Source organism: Centroberyx affinis, unplaced genomic scaffold (assembly GCF_046629955.1).
Source record: "Centroberyx affinis isolate AG114_WGS23_722 - 3 ecotype Tasmania unplaced genomic scaffold, CSIRO-AGI_Caff_v1 ptg004858l_1, whole genome shotgun sequence".
NCBI lineage: Eukaryota > Metazoa > Chordata > Actinopteri > Beryciformes > Berycidae > Centroberyx > Centroberyx affinis.
The window spans coordinates 94,742-114,862 of NW_027282376.1; the positions used below are offsets into that span (position 1 = coordinate 94,742).

Genomic DNA, 20,121 nt, shown 5'->3' on the forward strand with positions numbered 1-20,121 from the left:
ATGCTGCATCTAAAGACTCCAGACACTTTTCAAAAACAGTGTGATGTATAAAGCAAATGTTCTATCTGTCAGTCAAAAGCAGTCTCCCACGATCCAGTATGCCGTGTGCTATGGCCCTTATGAACATGGGCCACCAGAGGTGGTCATATTGACTGGCTGGCCGACAGGCTTCACTCCCCCCGGGCCAATCGATGGCTAGTCTGGGTCAACCAATGGCCAATGGTTCCACAAGTTTCTCCCCCATACCCCCCCCAAGCAACAGCAGATATTGATCAGTGTCCCTCCTCCTCCCATAGTCACGTCTATCAACTCATTTCACTTCTTTAGTTACCATGGCATTCTTCACTTCCTGTAGGCCTATGCACGTTGTTTCGATTATGTAGTTAGCAATGAGTAGATTGAGTTTTTTTCTTTTGTTTGTTTCCGCTCTGCTTCTCTCCTTTTGTTTTCCCCATGTTCTTTCTCTATAATCTCCTGTCTTCTCCTTTTTACATAAATTTCCCACCATTTCCCACAAATGTTTCTGTCACTTTTCTCCATTCTTGCCATCCATCCCTCGACTCTCCTCTTACTTTGTCTCTCCATCCCTCCAATCACCTGCATTGTGGCATGCTCTCCTCTCCTGCTTGTAGAGCGTGTGGTCAGTTCAGCCGGGACCAGCTAACCATACTACTGCCCACTGGCCCTGGGGGAAAACGCCAAGTCTCAGCCAGGTCAGTGACAACAGGAGCCAGACCCCGAGCACAAAGTGGAAATGAAGACGTTTTCAACATTTGACACTTGATATGTCCTGCGGGACAGAGCCTCAGCATTCAAAATTCAGCCAGTAATTCATGCGATAAGATAAATCAAAGCCCTTCTCGTGTTTTTTTCCCAAGTATTCAGATTGTTTATGATAACTTTTCCTCAGGTTTGAACAACATAATCCAGGGAACGGGGGGTATTGGGGAGAGTGGGGGGCGGATAGAGAGAGCATAGGGTGAGGGAGGTTGGATTAAAGGAAGAGGAATTCATAGATATATAGATTAGATGGTGAAAAGACACTTGAAAATAGTTTGCTGCCACATAAAGGAGGAAGAGATGAGGGATAAAAGTTGAGGAGGAGAAAAGATGAAATAGAGGTAAATGGGAAAAGAGATTGTGCTTTGTCTTGATAGGCATTTGTAAACAACAAAAGCCCTTGTGGGGACAAATCCAGCTTTTAGAAATTAAAGATAAGACATAAGATTTCTAGTAAAAAAAAGAAAAACACGACAAGGATTGGCAATGTAGAGGTGAAAGGCAGTTGGTGTCACTATCAGCCACATCAGGGGAGGTGGAGGGTAGAGTGAAGAACGTAAGGAAGAGGCACAAAGTTGAGGCTTAAAGCCAGAGAAATTGAAAGGGATGGAAGATAGAGAGATGAAGGGTATGAAAGGAGGTAGGGGAGGAATGGAGGGATTTGAGAGGAGACCTGAAACTACCCAGCCAGACAGCATGAAACACAAGGGCAAGTCCTGATAAGATGCAACAAAGTTACTTTAGAGCTGGTTAATACCTTAATTTGATCATCGTCTCAACCAGATATTTATAATCTATTTCCCCAAGTCAGGAAATCAACATAGTTTCCTTGGGAGACAGTTGACTAGACAGTTGATTATGCCAGAGACATGAGTCTATTTCTTAGGAACAAGATACTGTGAGAAGACATTTCATCATTGGCCTCCTCCTTTATGCAAACATCCACCCGGCAGTAATGTGACTGATGGATGGTCAATCCCAGCAGCCCCCTTGCTACCGCAGAGTTCTTAGTCATTAAATATGATTAACATTTTATTACAGTCTCACTTTCACCTCTCCGCATTATCAGTGGATCAGTGTAATGGCTTTTTAGAGCAATGTCTAAACTAACACCTAGAGAACAAATTAATCATCAGATGCGTGAGTGTGTGTGTGAGAGAGTTCCTTCCTCAACCCTCGGGGCATCTCCACTGAGCAGTCTAGTCACCAGTCTTTACTGTACTGTATGACCAAGCCCGGTGTGACACGTCTTTCAGACCACCAAGGAACACACAGTTTCTTGCAGTGACACAATTTTCACGTGTAACCTTTATTTAAGAACAGATTTTTACAGACGGCTTTGCAAAAAATCCTGAAAAATCACATCTCCCATCATGTTAAATGAGAGCTCACAGTCAGTCAGATTTATTCTGCTGTATTTTATGCTGTAGTAAAATCTGGGTAAAGACGACGACCTTCAGCTACGGACTAGCTGCACTGTAGAAAAGAAAAAGAGAGTGCTGATATAGGAATGTTGTTGAGAGCGCCTGACAACGGCGTGTCCTCTTACGCTCTAGCCACTCTGCGCTATAGGGGAGTTCTGATGAGCCATGTGATTAAAAACACACGTGTCAGACCGATGAGCGTCTGACACGTTTGAGGCGAGAGGGGAGAGGCTGAGAATATTTGGACGGTCTTGGAGGCAGGCTGTTGTTGGGTAGAGGAGGGAAGACGGGGAGGAGAGCGTCAGAAGCTGAACTGTCTCCCAACCTCCCAGAGAGAGGAGACCAGAGGGGCCGGGCGAGAAGTGAACCGAATGAGCACACACACGCACACACAGGACGAACTGTGAACACACACTCTCTTTCTCTCACAGCACTCACACACACACACACACAAAAACAGGACACGCTGTGAACTGTGAACATGCATACACACATTCTCTCTCTCTCTCTCTCTCTCTCTCTCTCTCTCTCTCTCTCTCTCTCTCTCTCTCTCTCTCTCTCTCTCTCAGAGCACACAGAAACATAAATACATGCATAATCTGCTGGAGCTATGTATTCGTTCACCTATTAGACTGAGAAGTGCCGTCCACGCAGCAGAACCTCTGCCAGTTTTACGTGTCGCTTCTCATATTCTTGATCATTTCTATAAAGACCAGTCCAAATATGTCATTATTTACTCTTGCGATTATAATAAAAATGCTCTGCCATGCATCAGTGCAATAGTGAGTTATAATTGACATCATTTGGCATTGTTAGCTTTAGTTTCAGGTGAGGTCCCTTTTTGAGTCCGTCAGCAATGGTGGTTTTAGCTCATGCTGTATCATGATCATATATTTTTGTTATCTTTATCCCGTGACCGAACTTTGTGAACTACAGTTCTTCCTAAGCACTGCAAGATAAGATAAAATGCAAGATAACATAGCATTTTATGGGGACTCAAGACAATTATACTGTCCTTTTCTAGTATATGGTGCGCACAGATGGGACATATCATTTGTTTGTCAATTCATGCATGGTTGGTACATTCTCATCTTGGAAGATTTCCACAGAATCAGATACTCATTGAAGGCAGATTATTTTTCCAGTCTCTCTGGACAGTCATCAACAATACTAATAAAAACAATTTTGTTTGTTAATTTATTTATTCTGGGCTGCAAATGCAAATATTCCCCATCTGGAGCTCTGTAATGTTGTCAGGAAGGTAGAAGTATACTGCTGGTAGCTAATGGAATGTGCATTGACATAACATGAAGAAAGTCTAAAGAAACAAGTCACAGCAAGATCTTTATTTCACCATAAATGAGCCCCAAAGCCAAGAAATCTGCCACCTTTTCTTCAGAAATCAAAAGCAAAAAGAGAATAGCCCCTTTCACACACGCAGCCTGTTCCGTAAATGTTACGGCACACTGTCATGTGTGAGCAGGAGCAGGTGTGGAAATGCCAGTAAATCAGTTCTGCCGATTTCCGAACATTAACGCCACAAGTGCGGCCCGTGTATTTATTGGTCATTCCATTTTCTCTTCAGAAACAGAAATAAAAAAATGAAAAATGCATGGTGATTTGATTTTCATTTAAAAATCCACAACTGAAAAATGGAAATAGAAGGCATTTTTCATTTTCCTGGTCAGAAACGGCAGATACAACATTTATAAAGGACTTGTTTTTTTCTTCTCTCCTTTGTAAAACAGAAAAGAAAATGGCAAGAAAGCAATAATAAAAAAGCCTGTTTTGGGACTGAGAGAAGCCACTGCTGTGCGTCTTTCAGCACCAGGAGAGGGGAAAGGAGAGAGAGAGAGAGGGAGAGAAGGAGCAAAGAGGGAGGCACTGTTTGATTCAGTAATAAACTTTATTTCTGATAGAAAATATGTTCAAAGACCATTTTACTAATCCATCACCCTGTCTGGAATAATTTCACCTTCCTATTCCTGAGTGCAATATGTGACCTTGAACACATAAAAAATTTACTGCCTACCAATCAATCATGATTTCTAATCATGGAAAACAAAACTTTTTTTTTTCCTCGGCTCAGACTGGTGGACCATTGCTGAAATTCCTACATCATATGTGTCATGTATAGGGTTGCAAAGGGGTGGAAAATTTCCGGTAAATTTCCGGAAAGTTTCCGGTAAATTTCCATGGGAAGTTAAGCTGGGGAATTTTGAAAATATTCCAAATTGGAAACTTTCCATGGGAATTATGGGAATTTATGGGAATTTATGGTAATTTATGGGAATTAACTGGGAATTGAGGGTAATTTAATGGAAAGGTATCATATCCAAGCATAAATATTTGTTTTGTTATAAGCAGACATCCATCCAAAATAATACAATTAAAACAGATTTATTTGTAAGTAGAACTTTATCAAGTGTTAAATATTTTATTGAACAATCAATTCTTTCATTGAAGAACAAAAACATGAATGTTGAGTTAAATATTACTCATCCCCCCGACCCAACCTATTCAAAAATTAACAAAAATGCACCCCCCCATCCAAAAATCCCAACAAAGTCCCATTCAAAATGTTAAATGAAAAGAGCCCCTCTCTCTCCAAAAAAGTCCCATTCAACATGCAAATAAAAAAGCATCTTCCCTCAAGCTTCTCAAGCCTAGCCTCTGCATTTTTGCTAAACCCTTTCAGGCAGTGGGCTCTTCCTGGGTCTCATCAACATCCTCCATGTCCACTTCCTCAACATCCAACTCTGACTCTTCCTCTTCAGTGTCACTGTCCAGCCTTGTTGAGGATGGCTCTGTGTCAGGCTCAAAGAGCCTTAGGTTAGTCCGAATACCAACCAATTTTTACTTACTTCACTTTGTGCAGTCCACAGGCTCAAATGTGTGGCTTCAATAGTCTTGTGCTCTTGTGCTCTGGGCTCAAAAGTGTGGTCCAGGATTCTAGAAATCATCTATGCATGTGATGGAGGAATGCACAGTGCATGTAGGGGGCGTGGTCTCAATAGCCCTGCAGTAAGCAGTGTGCTATGTGTGCATGTGATTGAGGAATAGCATAGATATTCAACTGTACTTGCATGATATCTGGTTGTTTTAGTCAGGATTATGCTAAAATATATTTTCCCCAACTATATTTAAGTTCCCTATTAAGAGCATACCTTCAATTTAGTAAATTCCTGGTTTATTCCCGTTTATTCCCATAAATTCCCGTTAATTCCCATAAATTCCCGTTAATTCCCATGGAAAGTTTCCAACTTTGAAAATTCCTGGAATTTTGCAACCCTAGTCATGTATGACAAACATTTAGTGAAAATTATTTGTGAATTTTAGTTGAAGCTGGGGTTTCACTCAGAACATAAGCAATTTTTTTTTCTAAACTGATTGTATGTATGATTGTATGTATCATTTTAAAGTGCGCCCCATTCATGTCTTTGGCATTTAGAATTATTTGTTACTGTCTCCTCAACAACAGATATACAAAATTGTCTTTGTGCACGCCCTACATAGATTTATGACCTATTGATTTCCAACAAGGAATTGGATGATTTTTTTTGCATAAGCAATTTTGCGTCCCTATTCAGCTCAAGGCAAGTTTGCTGGCACCAGACAGTTTTGTTTCACAAGGTAAAATAATTCATACGCTTTTATTCTGCAACCTTAAAATGTCTGGCTTGTTCATTCTCCTTCCCTTTTTTTGGTTTTAAAATTGGCTATTGAAGGTTTGAGAAGTTAAAAGTGCAAGGGAAGCCTTTTGTGAGGAAAGTTTAAACCAACACTAAGTCTCGTCATCGCTGAACTTTCTGAAAGTGACAATTGCAGCAACATTTAAAGATTTGGCCTTTCTTCACGACTCAATCCAGCCTCCCACAAGGCTTATGCAGACTGCTGGCTATTATCCGGCTTTTGGCTTTGTTTTTAATTTTCCTCTCTTACTATTTCTCCATTTAAGTCTCCTCCACCCTGGATCTCCTCTTTATCCAGAGTGTTTGAAGAGATAGAAAAGCTTGAGTTGGACTGCAAGGAGCTGAGCTTCAGTTCCCAGCTATAGCTACAGCTACTTGTGTATATAAAGTATTCTGTACACTCCAAACATCCCAACATCCCATTTACAATATCCTCTTATAGTGATAATCCATCGTTATATGCAAAGGTGACCACTTCTCTACATAACAATGAGGCTTTCGAAGGTGGAAATGTGTTACTAAATTTTCTAATTCTATTGACAGAAAGCTCTTTCCAAAGCTCAGAGATGGGTCTCTGTAAAGCCCTGGTCAGACTACAAGGCTGTTGAAGTCTTGCGTGTCTAGGGCAGTTCAGACTAAACGCTCACCGTCTGGTCAGGAAGCTGTTCACGCTAGCCGACTGGACAAAGGTGAATCGGCCTTAAAATTGTCTAGTGTGACCCAGCCTTAAGACAAGGAATGCCACAGTCGGACACAGACAGAGAGAGAGTGGGAGGGAGGAAAAGAAAGAGATCAAAAGAGAGATGTTTTATTCCGAAACTGTTGGTGGGAGTCCTGCAATTAGTCTCACTCTCTCTGGACTTCTGGGTAAAAGGATGTATGTGTGGCTTTATGAGTGGAAACAAGGAAGGGCTGCCTTCTCACAGGAGGCTCCAAAGGTTAAGTGCTGTTGGCTGGCAGGTTGAGATGGAGGGAAGGATAGTTAAAGAAGCTGTGCTTGTGTGTGTGTGTGTGTGTGTGTGTGTGTGTGTGTGTGTGTGTGTGTGTGTGTGTGTGTGTGTGTGTGTGTGTGTGTGTGTGTGTGTGTGTGTGTGTGTGTGTGTGTGTGTGTGTGTGTGTGTGTGTGTGTGTGTGTGTGTGTGTGTGTGTGTGTGTGTGTGTGTGTGTGTGTGTGTGTGTGCGTGCGTGCGTGCGTGTGTTCCGCACTCTGGGGAGGGACTGAAAAGGAAGATAGCAGTTGTCTGCCCAGACTCGCACTGCCTGTGTGTGTGTGTGTGTGTGTGTGTGTGAAGGTGCATGTGTGCACTCCATATCCATTTGAAGTGTCCAGACATGATTGTTGAGATCTCTTTGGCCAGGTCCCTTGTCACAGTGATTCTCAACAGACCGATGTCTGGCTGACATAGTTTGGTGCAAGGCCACACACACACACACACACACACACACACATACAGTAGTGTTAGTCTGATAATATTATGCATATTGAAGATAAGGAGAGAGAAGAGATAAACTGCAAATAACGGTATTATTGCAATTTTACACCAGCCTCATTTGCTCTTGCTAGCCACCAAGTAAAATTGCTGGTCTTACTCACATAACACACACACACACCACTCTGCTACATGAACGCCTGACATATCTGATATCATAGTTTATGTTAATGTTAATCAACAGTAATGTTAACAAAGACCAGCGAAGCATAGCCCCGATACACACTGTTCTGTTTTGTATGGAGAAAACCTTACGCCAAACCTCGACAAATCATCAGGGTCTCCTAGTAAATTGGGGATATAAAATAATGAAATGAAATATAAACCACAAAAAAGTAAATAATTGATTGACTGTGAATAAATTTAAAAGGTATGATGGGCCTTACTGTATTCATGGATGAGTCTCATGACTAATTTATAGATGCTTTTCTGTAAATAGAACCAGCAGTGACATGCTATTCTATTTACAAGTTAAAAAGAAAAAAGGGAAAAAAAGCGGATATTGTGAGGCTGTTGAGTCTCCATTCATCCATTTTGCTAGTACATTAATGGGACCTGATGATGGTATGTCAGCTTTGCCAACATACAGGCGAGGTGCTGCTGGCTGTTCTTGCTGACAAATGGTAAAAGCAGTACAGGACTGAATCATCACTTCAACCCAAGGAAACTGTTGCTTTCAACAACAAAAGAAACTGCCTTTTACTTTTCACTCTGTATAATTTGAAGTAGCTGCCACTGTGTCTGCCCCATACAACTCTGAGTTGCCAGATCGCTGACTAACTCTGAGCTGGCATCCAATCTGATTGGTCAGCAGAAGCACAACAGAGAGGAGAGTGGGCCAGTGGCAGAGCAGAGATGCTAAAATAACACAGGCTTATCACCAAGTGAGCAGTAGTGAGACCGGAAACTTTTTTGGGCGCTGGCTGACCAATCAACTGGCCCAAGTCAATGTCTTACTGGCCCTGTATTTGGTCAATCCGTATTGTTGAATCTTTGTTAAAATGGATGTCATATGATTTATTGGTTAAAATATTTACCTAAAGAGTTGAATGAAGTGATTCGATCATTGCATTTTCGCATTGGATTTGTACATGTAGGGATCTATATTCAGCGTTTGTGTGTGTTGTTCTGTTGTTGTTGTTGTTGTCCTATTATGACACAAAGTCCATATACATCATATGAGAGACAAGCAAGTTGCACCATTTAATATAAGCTAACAAGGGGCAGTAGGAAGTAAAGGAGGAAGAAAACATGACACAATTTATACAACATTTAGTTCCGGTCGAGCAATTTGATTGGACAAGAGGCATTCCATGAGTGCTGATATACAGTATAACAGCACTGGGACGCTGTACTGTATGTATCACTCTGCTTCACAGGTGTTCTAATGTAACCTTGATTAGGCTGCGGTCACACATAGCGTTTTTTGTGTGGAGAAAGCGCGAACTGGAGCACTTCTTCTGAGGAGAAATAAAAAGCGGCTCATGACAACGTCATCTGACGTTAGCTGAGTAGCTGGCTAACTAACAATAAATAAACAAATGCTTACCAGATATTCCCAGTACACGTCTATATAAAACTCTGACTTCATTCGCACTTTGTAGCGACAGCACAAATATGGATACATTTGACCTTAATTATGAACGGTCGGCCGAGGCTGAAGATTGGGAAGAAAGAATCACAGCTAGTTACAACATATACAATGTTTATTGCCACAAAATAAAAAAGAAATTACACCTCACAATAGCGGAGATAACAAATAAAACAAAATGTCTATCACAGCAGCAGTATGCTGTCTTTAGTCCCAGTGTTCTTTTATTCCAGTCCGTCAGTAGTATTCCTTTAGTTCCGTGTGTGTGTGTGTGTGTGTGTGTGTGTGTGTGTGTGTGTGTGTGCGCGCTACTCGGGTAGTGTTTTTAGTTCTAGCTGCGATGTCATAAGCTTATCTGTTCCAGAAGGGAATCCTCTGCGATGCAGGTGATGAAGAACGCTGGATGTCACTTCTCACACCCCTCGGATAGAATGGGAATCCTGGCTTGCCACAGTCAGTGTTGTCTAGCAAAATTGCAGACTAACAAAAAACCAACCTGCACACTGCAGGGAATAAAATCAATGTTAATACTGTACTGTAATTTTCACCATTCTCTCAGTCACTGTGTAATTATAATACTGACCTAATTCACACTATCTAGCAGAATGAAATACATGCTGTGACACTTATCATATAGCACAGTCAGCATTAATATGTTTAACTGTATATTAAACATGTTACACTCATCTTATAATATCTTATTCTCATTTTACATCATATCTTATTCTCAGATCTATTAAGCATTGCAACACGACTGCAATACAACTGCGTATCATATCAGAAAAACTCACAACTATAGAAATATAATCTGTTGGCATTGAAGCCACACAGAAAAACATGTCGAACTTCAGCATTGCCTCGTGGCTAAACGAGGAAGGAAAAAATATGGCGCCTCGTAATGGCGTAGCTGCAATACTAACTTTAATTAGGATACCTTCTCAACGATACAAAACTCAGCATAAACTTACAAAACATGTCGAACTTTACATTTGACTCCGATTGGTTTTTGTTACATAAGAAAACGTTCAACATCACTTAAACGACTGAAAATAAAAGAATACCCCAGCAGTTTCAGTAGCTAGCATTATGGACAATAAGCTAAGAGCTATCTAGCATTGCTAACATGGTAACTCACCGGAGTTTCACGGAGATCCAGACTTAGAAAAAAAACATGCACCACGGCAAAACAATCATAAACAACCAAAATCTTTGTATCGCAAATCAGGAAAAATAAGAAAACCTTTGATAACTTCTAGAAATTCCACACTTGTCACGTAACGATTCTCCAGTATTAGCTCTCTCTCTTCGCTCCACGGAGTTCTGATGCGCTCTACTCTAAATCCCAATCGGCTCCACCTATCTGGAAGGCGATGCAGGCTACAAGACACAAGACATACTCAGAGTGCCCTCTAGCAGTCTTCTTGTGTAACTACTAAAATTGAACTTAACTTACTGATCCACTTTATGTGGGTTGCACTTGCAGTCGGGAAACAGTTTACCTGTTGCTCGGCAACACTTGGTAGTGGAATCCTGAGGGAACTGTTTTTGTTGGCGGAGACAAATAACAGACAAAAATCATCTGTCTCAAATTACCATTACTTGATGAGTAGCTTTGTTTATACAACTGTTGCATAAAAGTAATATCACACTCACGGTCATGCTGTAGTACTGTATATCAGCACGGCTGTGATTATCTTCGGCACTCGGCCTGCACTCATGATCAAACTATATATATATATATATGTATATGTGTGTATATATGTACTGTATATGTGTGTATATATATATATATATATATATATATATATATTATATACAGTAGATATATATATAATTTATTCATCCCCCAATAGGGAAATTCTCTTGGACCCTGCTCCCCAACCAGAGGTGCAGGGTTGCAGCACCCAGGAGCTCGATGGAGGGATGAGCTCCCTAACCACCAGGCTATCCTGCCATGTCATGTAGCAACAATGAGCTCCATACGTATTTGGACAGGAACTCATTGTTTCATTTTGTGACTCTATACTCCTGTTATTTTGGATGTGAAATGTCAAAGTGACTATGAGTATAGATTGTCACTCTAAAAAGCTGACTTTGGAAAGAGTTTGTCTTGTCTTGAATAAAAAAAATGAATTTGTTTAATAAATTAATTAAAAAATTGTATGTAAGGCACAATATGAAACACAACAGTTCAATATGTATGAAAGCATGACAAATTCAAATTTATTCAATTAATATACAATCTCTACTGGCACTAATTTCTTTTTATAGATGAATTGATACAATATTTGAGAAATTATTAATAAAAAAAAAACCAATATGCAATATATAACAAATAAGAGGAATATAAGAATCTGATGAAAGACCACAATGTCACCATATTTATGTGCACTGTAAAAAAAAAAAAAAAAAATCATGCGTGCAGAAAATGTGTCTAGAAATATGTATCGATTCATGCAGAGAATGTACAGACACATGTACACTGTAACACGCACTCCGTGGCCACTGTGTTAGATACACGTCCCGTTTATGTAAACAGCCCACTCATCCAAACAGGGAATCACGTGTAAATAAGTGTAGTATAAAGTATAAAGCATGCAGACAAGTCGAAAGGTTTAGTGACTGTTGGACTAAATGTTAGAATGGGCAAGATATTTACCAACAATCAGCCTTGTTAATGAGAGAGGTCAGAGAAGAATGGCAAGCCTGATTCAGCCTCACAGGTGAGCCACAAGTTTGCAAATAATATCTTAGTACAACAGTGATTTGCAGAAGGGCATCTCAGAATGCACAACTTGTCGAACCTTGAACCGGATAGGCTGCAACAGGAGAGGGCCATGCCAGTTTCCTTCTTTCAGCTAAGAACAAGATGAAGCTAAAGTAGGCAGATGATCATGGTCCCCCTAGTCCAGCCTGCCAAGCTTGGGTGGGCTGCCAATAGTCAGTGATCCTTGCCGTCCCACTCCACACATCCGTCACACTGTTTTGCTGCAGATTGCTCTGAATCCTCTACCAGTAGGTGTTTTCTTTCCATCCTTCAATCTCCTCTTTAGCTCCCTCTGGACAGACTCAACTTCCACCCAAGTCCTGAAATCCCTCTTCTTCTTATTGGGGAGGGATTTCATGTCCTTTAAGATTCAGTGTTTGTTGTTTTGGGAAACAGTGAACTGTTTTTGTTGAGATTGTAGTGTTCACACAGAAGTTGACATAATTTGTTATGCAGTGGGAGAGCCCCTCAGTAACCTCACCATGTGCTCCACAGAGCAGGTTCCAGACCGTGCACTTAAAATAGTCCTTTAGAGCCTGCTGGACAATGGGAATGCACCTGGATATGAGATAAATTGTGGTGTGGAGAAGAGCGTTGGAGCTGTAGGCACTTTTAACATTTGCATACAGCAAGTCCAGTGTCTTGTCTGTTATCCTGCATTTCACATATTGGGTGCAGTTGCTCAGAGTGGAGGAGAGGGAGACATGGTCGAAGTCTTCAGAGATTACCATGAAGGCATTCAGATCTTTAATCTGTAATCCCGTTATCACTGAGTGAATGACATCACGAGCAGCACACGCATCAATTTAGGGCAGGATGTAAACAACAATAATGGCGTATGAAAACTCCCACACCAAGTAATATGGCCACAAGCCAGCAGTTTAGTTTGTGGACTTTTGGCACTAACTTGACCCGCAAGAAAAACAGCAAGACCTTCTCCTTTCCTCTTACCACTCTGTCCGGTTTATTCCCCTGTAGTCACGTCTCTGTGAAACACATTAGGATCCATCACCGATATTCCCACTGGGTCCTGACTAAGGCAGTGAACTCATTCATCTTGCCAGCAATATCACATTCCCCATGACAACAGATGGAGGGTAAGGTTTAGCTCTTCTCTCTCTCACCTTCACCCCTGGTCTCTTCCCTCTCCATTGTGCCAACAGGCTCAATGGTAGATTCTTTGGACCCAGGATGGCTGAAGGCCCATCAGCTGCTCCTGAGTGCAAGACAGCATATTTTCCTTGTCTAGTTGTTAAGTAAGAAAGTATTAAAAATAAAGAAGAACAAGAAAGAAAGTGACATTACGTGTAAGCATTCTTTGAGTGCTGAGAAAAATAGAAGAATGATGGGCCAGATACTGTATAACAATCTCGGATTGACCATCATTAAGCGGAAAAAGTCTTGAGACATATTTGAGACAATCATAGTCACTGAGGATCAAAGCTACATGTATCACATTTCATAGGCAAACGGAGAAACAAATTACACAACCAGGCAGGACATAGAGAACAAAATAGGACCCAGGATGGAACGTTTTGCTACTGAGGGAAAACTTAAGCATGTTTGATACATCAGACAACCTGTAAATCTATATTTGAGATAGTTGAGAGAGGTAGATTCATTAATGTAACAATTCCACAGTCCCTGTCTCTAGAACTGTCAATATGTTGCCCAGAATTAAATAGGTGCAGGTTATTAGAGCACCTGGTGTCGTATGTATGAATTAAATTGAAATTATTTTTATTATAATTAAATAAATAAAAGAGATAAAGGAAAATAAAATAAAATAGCAAGTTGATGAAAGACTCATGTTGAAAGTCTGGCTGCTGAAAGTGGGTAGCCTACCAAATCTTGTGTATCAAGTATGGAATGTGAGATTGATGGCAAATGTGGAAGCCAAGTCAACTTTTCAGCATGTCAGTAAGACATGTCTGTTGAACCAAACCAATGATTTTGCTGATAAGAGAGTTCCTTGTTTCATTGCGAATAAGGTGAACGTTTTTTTGTCCAATGCAAAGATCCGTCACTCATGATTTACAGGGATCTGAGTGAAATTAGTTTTAGTTTTTTTATTTTAAACATGGCAATAATCACTGAATAACACATTTAGCCGAAATGTGCTCTGTCTGTTAGATATTTTTTTTTAGCATACATACATGAGGTGAAAATATATTGCACTACACAGTGAAGATTTTACTCCAAAACCTACTCCAAGGTTGGCAGGTCTGAGGTCTAGGACAGATCTGATTAGATATGATTATCAGACTCAACAGTGTCAAAGGTTTTCATAGATTTAGAAATATTGGAAGAGTATATTCATCATTGTATAGAGCAGAGTAGATTTTATCAGTTGTGGGACAGCCATATCTGTGGAACAATGCTTTCTAAATCCATACTGATGATCATACAGAATGGAATGAGCGTCCAGAAGCTTCAGGATTCTGTTGTACACCAGCTTTTACTGAATCTTGGAAAAACATCTAACAATGGAGATACTGAGGTTTTGAAATTATGTTGGATTCCCAAATTTAAACGGGGGAATGACTTTTGCAATTTTGAGGTCTTTAAGAATGACTCCACTTTCCAATGATTTGAGAATATATGGATTGATAAATGAAGGATACACCTTAGTTACATGAAATAAACTGATATCACCTTGACCTGCAAAATGCACAACGGTTACATGCTCACAATAATGCAACTATAGCCAATACTGCGATTAAGGCAATAATCTGATTGATCTTTTTACATGATTGCATTAATTGACAACTCACTATAATAATCATATTTTTTTTTTCTTTATTATTTGTTTCCTTGTAATTGTCTTGATTCTGCTCTACCACATCATGCTGTTTGTCACAGCCACGCCATAGACAAACAACGACACTACTTTTGTGAGACTTGTTGGAATTGGAAAGAAGGTGACGACACACGCAGTTGTTGCTCCCCAGCAACCCGGTGTTTTCAGATGAGGAAAGAGTGAGGATTGGTGGGAACGGGTAGTCCTGAGGGAGTTCAGTGATGTAGAGTGGAGAAAGAACTTAAGAATGGAGGAGGAGGAAAATCCTCTGTCTAGCTTGCCTAACCTGCTGGTGACGATGTCTGTGTCTAGCAAAGATAACAGCTGCCATAGTGAAAGTCAATCTGACCCAAAGACAGGTCTGTGATCCCATTGCACAATTAGAAGTACAACATTTTGTTTGCGCTACTTTTTCTACAGGGGCGCAGACTGCAAGATGTTTTATTAATTAATCTCAAAGCCTAATTTACATGACCAAAACCACAAGTCATTCATATTTGCACAATAATTATATGCAAAATGCCTATCTAAATATTTATAAGGAGCACTAGCACTGTCAGCTTGCATTTTACTGTACCGTGAACAACGCCCATAGAGCACAGTTCATGAATGGCAAAGGCTCCTTTTTCCCCACTGTGGGCGTTTGTGCCTCCAGTAACACATCGTGAGTCAGGGTCTCAGTCTGGAACCAGGTTGTCAGTTTTAGCTTTTGGAGAGTTCAAAAGTCCACAAAGTCCACTTCAAGCAGTCTTTTGGGCAGTAAACGTGGACTATATACCTAATTAGCAGTCAGGCTCGGGTTTAATTATACTTACCGTGATTCAGAACCTTCACTGAAACTAGATGGAAATTAGATGGAGAGTCAGACTCAGTTTTAAATCATTTTGATTTCTGTGAAAAGGGAGAAAGATGGATAAAAGCTTTAATTAAGTTTTGATCTTTTGCCCAGGTATCAAACAAAATCTCTGTGACCATAGACACTAATTACCAAATGGTTTTAGAGATATAAGTGAACAAATAATTAGAAAGCAAACTTAGCATGGACGTAGATAAAAAGTTACCAGTGAATAATTTTATAGGCCAATCCAATTATACAAGGTACAGTGATGAATGAAGGCTTTACAGACATGAATAAACATTAATTCTCCACGATACAGTCTCCAATGTTACCACAATCAAACACTGGCATAAGTGTCAGCAGCCAGGCCTTCACAAAAGAAACAATGATTTTTTCTGTGCTGAATATGTGGCCTGAATTAATATTATTAAGTACTAAGATGCATGATCAATTACTTTGTGTTCGATGATAACAATAAGTGGACGATTTTATGGCCTATATTTCAAATCCTCTGTGATGCAATGGATGTTGGGACAGCATTGTTTCATCTTCAGTAGCTCAATTATTTATCACTTACTAACTTACTATGACAAGTTGCTCGGACAGACGTAGGAACAGTTGGGTTGAGAATGAGTGGGTTTAATGAAATATTTTTGATTACATATTTAAGATTCAGCGACAGTGGAATTAATTGGGGTGAAGTGGGGTTACATAGTTGGAGCTGTTCACTCTGAACATGATGTTCTGACTGACTTGGGTTAATCACACAAGGGACTGCATCTTTTGAAGCTGTGACTAGGAAGGGACAGGGATCCCCATTTGCCCCGACAGTAGTGTGAAGGGACCTGGCAACTCTGTATTTGGGGGCGAATGAACCTGGAAATTCTGGAGCTGAGTGTGAGGGAGGAATATACCAACTCTGGATATAAGACAGGGGAGGGACCTGGCATCTCTGGAAGTAGGTCTGGAGGAGAGACCTGACATCTCTGAAAATCGAGATGGAGGTGGAGAAATGTATAAGGGGAGGAGACGGAATCTGGCTTCTGAAGAAAAGAACGAGGGGCGCCCAGACATCTCTGGGAGGGTAGTGGCGGGGAATCTGGATGTTCTTAGTGGGGCATAGAAAGGGGCCTTGATCTGATCTCACTGTCAGGATTGTGAAAAATCCCACTTTCTTGGAATTAGTTCCTCACAGAGATGGAAGGTGAGATGCCCTCTGTTCTCTTTGTGAAGACAATGGTGATGAATGATTTTCTTGATCTTCCCAACCTGTAATGTTAAGTTTGACTGCTTTAGCCTTAGGAAGGAGTTACGTGCCCTTGTCATTTAGATATACATCATCTCTTATTTAGTAAATAGGAATATTTCTGTTGAAAGCCATTGACACATCAAGGATGAGTGCACATCAGTGTTGTTACCTATGATGATAAGAGGAGGAACATCCAGACTTGGAAACAGAAAAAAACAGATAGTGGTGCAGGATATTTTTCAGCTGCCTTAGGTGCAACTGTCAGCGTTGCAGGGGCCACAAAACCCTTCTTAAGCTTTTACTCCAGTAGTTCCAATGTGTTGTAATATATTTAGCTCATCACAGTTTATCTGCAGAAATCATTTTCAAGGCAGTGAGTTGTGGGACAACATTTTTTCTCATTTTGCAAATTGGACAAAACATAGTTGCCATTTATGTACCATTGGAATCATGCGTACTCACTGATTGAGTAAGAATTGGAAGCGCTGCTGTTTGAAACAGGAATGGGTGCTTGGGCTACAGAGGAGCAGGACTTAGCAGTGGTAGGAGGAGAGGAGGACATACAGCATCATTGGTAGGAAGAGGATTGGAAGAGTAGGGTTCTTCACTGAGTGTGGAAGGGATAGGCTCAGGAGACATGAGAAGTGATACTGTGATGGAGTACATGTTCTTCATGCTAATAGCCTCATCTCTGCAAATGTTCTCTTGTGATTGCATCAAGGTCTAATCATATCGTATGTACATCCTCTGTTTCTGAGTACTGAGTCCTCCAGTTAGTTTACCATTCGTAGTATAAGTATCTCAACTCTAAACCCCTTTACTGAGAACTCGTCCAATAGATGCAAATCCTTTTTCTTTTTCTTTTTTTTAGATGTGCCAATTTCCTTCTTGTGCAAATCTTATCAGGTTTTTGTAAATGGTCTTCACTCTTTTAAGGGTGTAAAAAGTACTTATGGAGTTGAAAGTGCTAGCCACTGCTAGTTGAGTTTGTGTTAGTTCACAGGCTGAGGCAGATAATAGGCTGCTTCCTCAACACCAGTGTGACTAATCCCATGGACCATATGTCAGCGGCTTGTCAAGCCCAGAGCCAGTGCAGCAAACGGACTGAGCCATGAAGGACAGGATAACGTAGACACACTGTGCATCCATATGTAAGGAGTCTTTGAGCTTTTGGGTTTTTACTTCTTTTAAGATTGTGTTGGTAGAGGATAGGCTGTCTAGCATACTGTCTGTATCTCGTTGTGATTTACCATAGGAATATTGATAGAAGAGCAGTGGTTGCTAAATTGAAAATCGAGCAAATTGAATCAGTCACTGTAACTAGATAAGAAATTTGAGGATAAACAGACAGGAGGACAAGAGAAGACCAGTTTCACACAACTACCAAGTTATAGTGAGTTTTGAAGAGGGACAGACAAAAGAGGAGAGGGGATGTAGAATGAGGGACAGAGAGGCGTGGAAGCAGCTTTAGACCGTTCAGGACAGATGGATGGCATGGTGCCACTGACTGACTGACACAGAGGGGTGGTCAGTCAGCCCAGGGCAGAGCAGAAAGGTATAAGGTACAGAGGGTGATGGCATGCCAGGCAGCCGCTGTGTGACTAACTGAAACCTGCTCTCATTCCAGGAGACAGCAGCGGATGCAGGGAGGAGGAGGAGGAGGTGGAGGAGGGAAGAACCAAATTCAGCAACTACAACCACAGTCACCACAGCACCAGAGGGATCAATCCCAGCAACAATCTCCAAACCAGCAACAGCAGCAGAATTTAACAGAGCAACTGGGAGATAACAAAAACAATGGTAGTGGTAGGCCCCCTCGTCAGTACCAAGGAGTGCATGGGCAGCAGCGCCAAGGAGGGCCCCCACACCACGGGTACAGCCAGAACCGCCGTTGGCACCACAACCAGAAAGGACAAGGGCATGGACAGACAAACCCTATGGGCGACAGAGGAGTACCGCCTAGAACAACCAAAGAGAGAGAGACTGAGAATGTAAGAACGGGTGAGGAGCAGAGCAAACCACCGCAGGAGCCTAAAGATTGCAGCAGTAAGAGTCCCAGTGAATCGCCCAGATCTGGGTCAACAGCCAATCAAAATTCCTGCCGAAACCAGACGGTTAATCAGGAATCTCCCAGCCCTCCAGGAAGTGGGAAGGCGAGCGAGGGCCAGTCGGAGCAGCCCAAAATCAGCTTGCTGCAGTCGTCAAAGGAGAGGCTGAGGAGGAGACTAAAGGACAAGGTAGAGGAAAGCTGCTTACTGCCTGTCAGTCAGCATTAGAGCAATCAGGACATGCATGTGCACGCGCGTGCACGCACAAGCACACACACACACACACACACACACACACACACACACACACACACACACACAACCATGTAGTGTTGTAATTACTTTCATTATGTTCAGACACTATCATTCATATACAGACATACAGACACAAACATGCTCATGTTACACTGATCTTTGCTTTAGCCACTTACTCTTTGCTTTGCTTAGTTATTTAGCATTCAGACCGACACACACTCAGACTGTGTTTGCTTGATTGGTAGGGAGGAGAGTGCATGTTCTCACTGAGGAGGTGAAGTAGCTGAAGCAGCATTTGCTAACAGTTTTTGATGTTTTCTGCTGTGTGCACTAAACTAGCTAGCCGGCTGACTGTGTTGCTGTTTTCAGCTTCCTCTCTCTAGAACTAACTCATTACCACCAGGGGTGGTTTGATTTGACAACACAGGACTCCCTGCAGGCAACAAGGCAGGGATCAATAAACATATCCTCAAAGACACCAAAACTCAGGGAAAACTAACAGAAATGTTGCACGGGGACATGGTGTGATTCCTCTCTAGGAACTAGCTTATGTTCAGTTAGGCCGTACTCATAGGGCAGCAAAGTAGCATTGGATAGCATAGGATTTTCATAGGATTCTCAAAGTTAGAGTAGCACTTTTACCACATCATTCTAAATGTGTGTAGAAGTACCTAATTCATACTAATCTGGTCAAAATGTTGTGTGTTGTGCTTTACCTGTCCTTAACAACATTTTCTTTGGGGTGTGGATGCTGGGAATGTGTTATAATTTATAGCCAGACCACTGAACCAAGATAAGATCCAGCATATTGGTTACGTTTAATCAGCCATTGAATAGGTTTCATATCCTATTGATTATGTTGTATATTATTAACATGTTGTAAGTGGTTATTTCCTCTCCAAGGGGGGCTTATTCCATGTACATGGAAAAGAAAATAAGCCTAATTTATCATGCACGATGCACAAACTTGTATAGGAAGCAGTTTAACTATATGCAATCTACCACATTTCAACAGCAAATTAGATTGTCCTGAGTCTTTACATACATTTGGTATATATTGTGTTTTAAGTAAGTGTAAGCCGAATAATTTTATATATTTTATAGACATTTTATAGACTAAATGATTAATCGATTAATTGAAAAAAGAATTGTTCGATTAATCGATAATGAAAGTAGTAGTTATTAAA

The 20,121-nt window shown here is 41.0% G+C and overlaps 1 protein-coding gene across 1 annotated transcript in view; it reads left to right on the forward strand.

Annotated features, from left to right (window-relative positions):
• ctif (CBP80/20-dependent translation initiation factor) overlaps positions 1–20,121 on the forward strand; it is a 68,630-nt gene that overhangs the window by 29,580 nt on the left and 18,929 nt on the right. The window contains exons 10-11 of the mRNA XM_071545324.1: positions 633–713; positions 18,259–18,868. Of these exons, the coding sequence (XP_071401425.1) occupies positions 633–713; positions 18,259–18,868 (691 nt within the window). The remainder of the gene's footprint in view (positions 1–632; positions 714–18,258; positions 18,869–20,121) is intronic.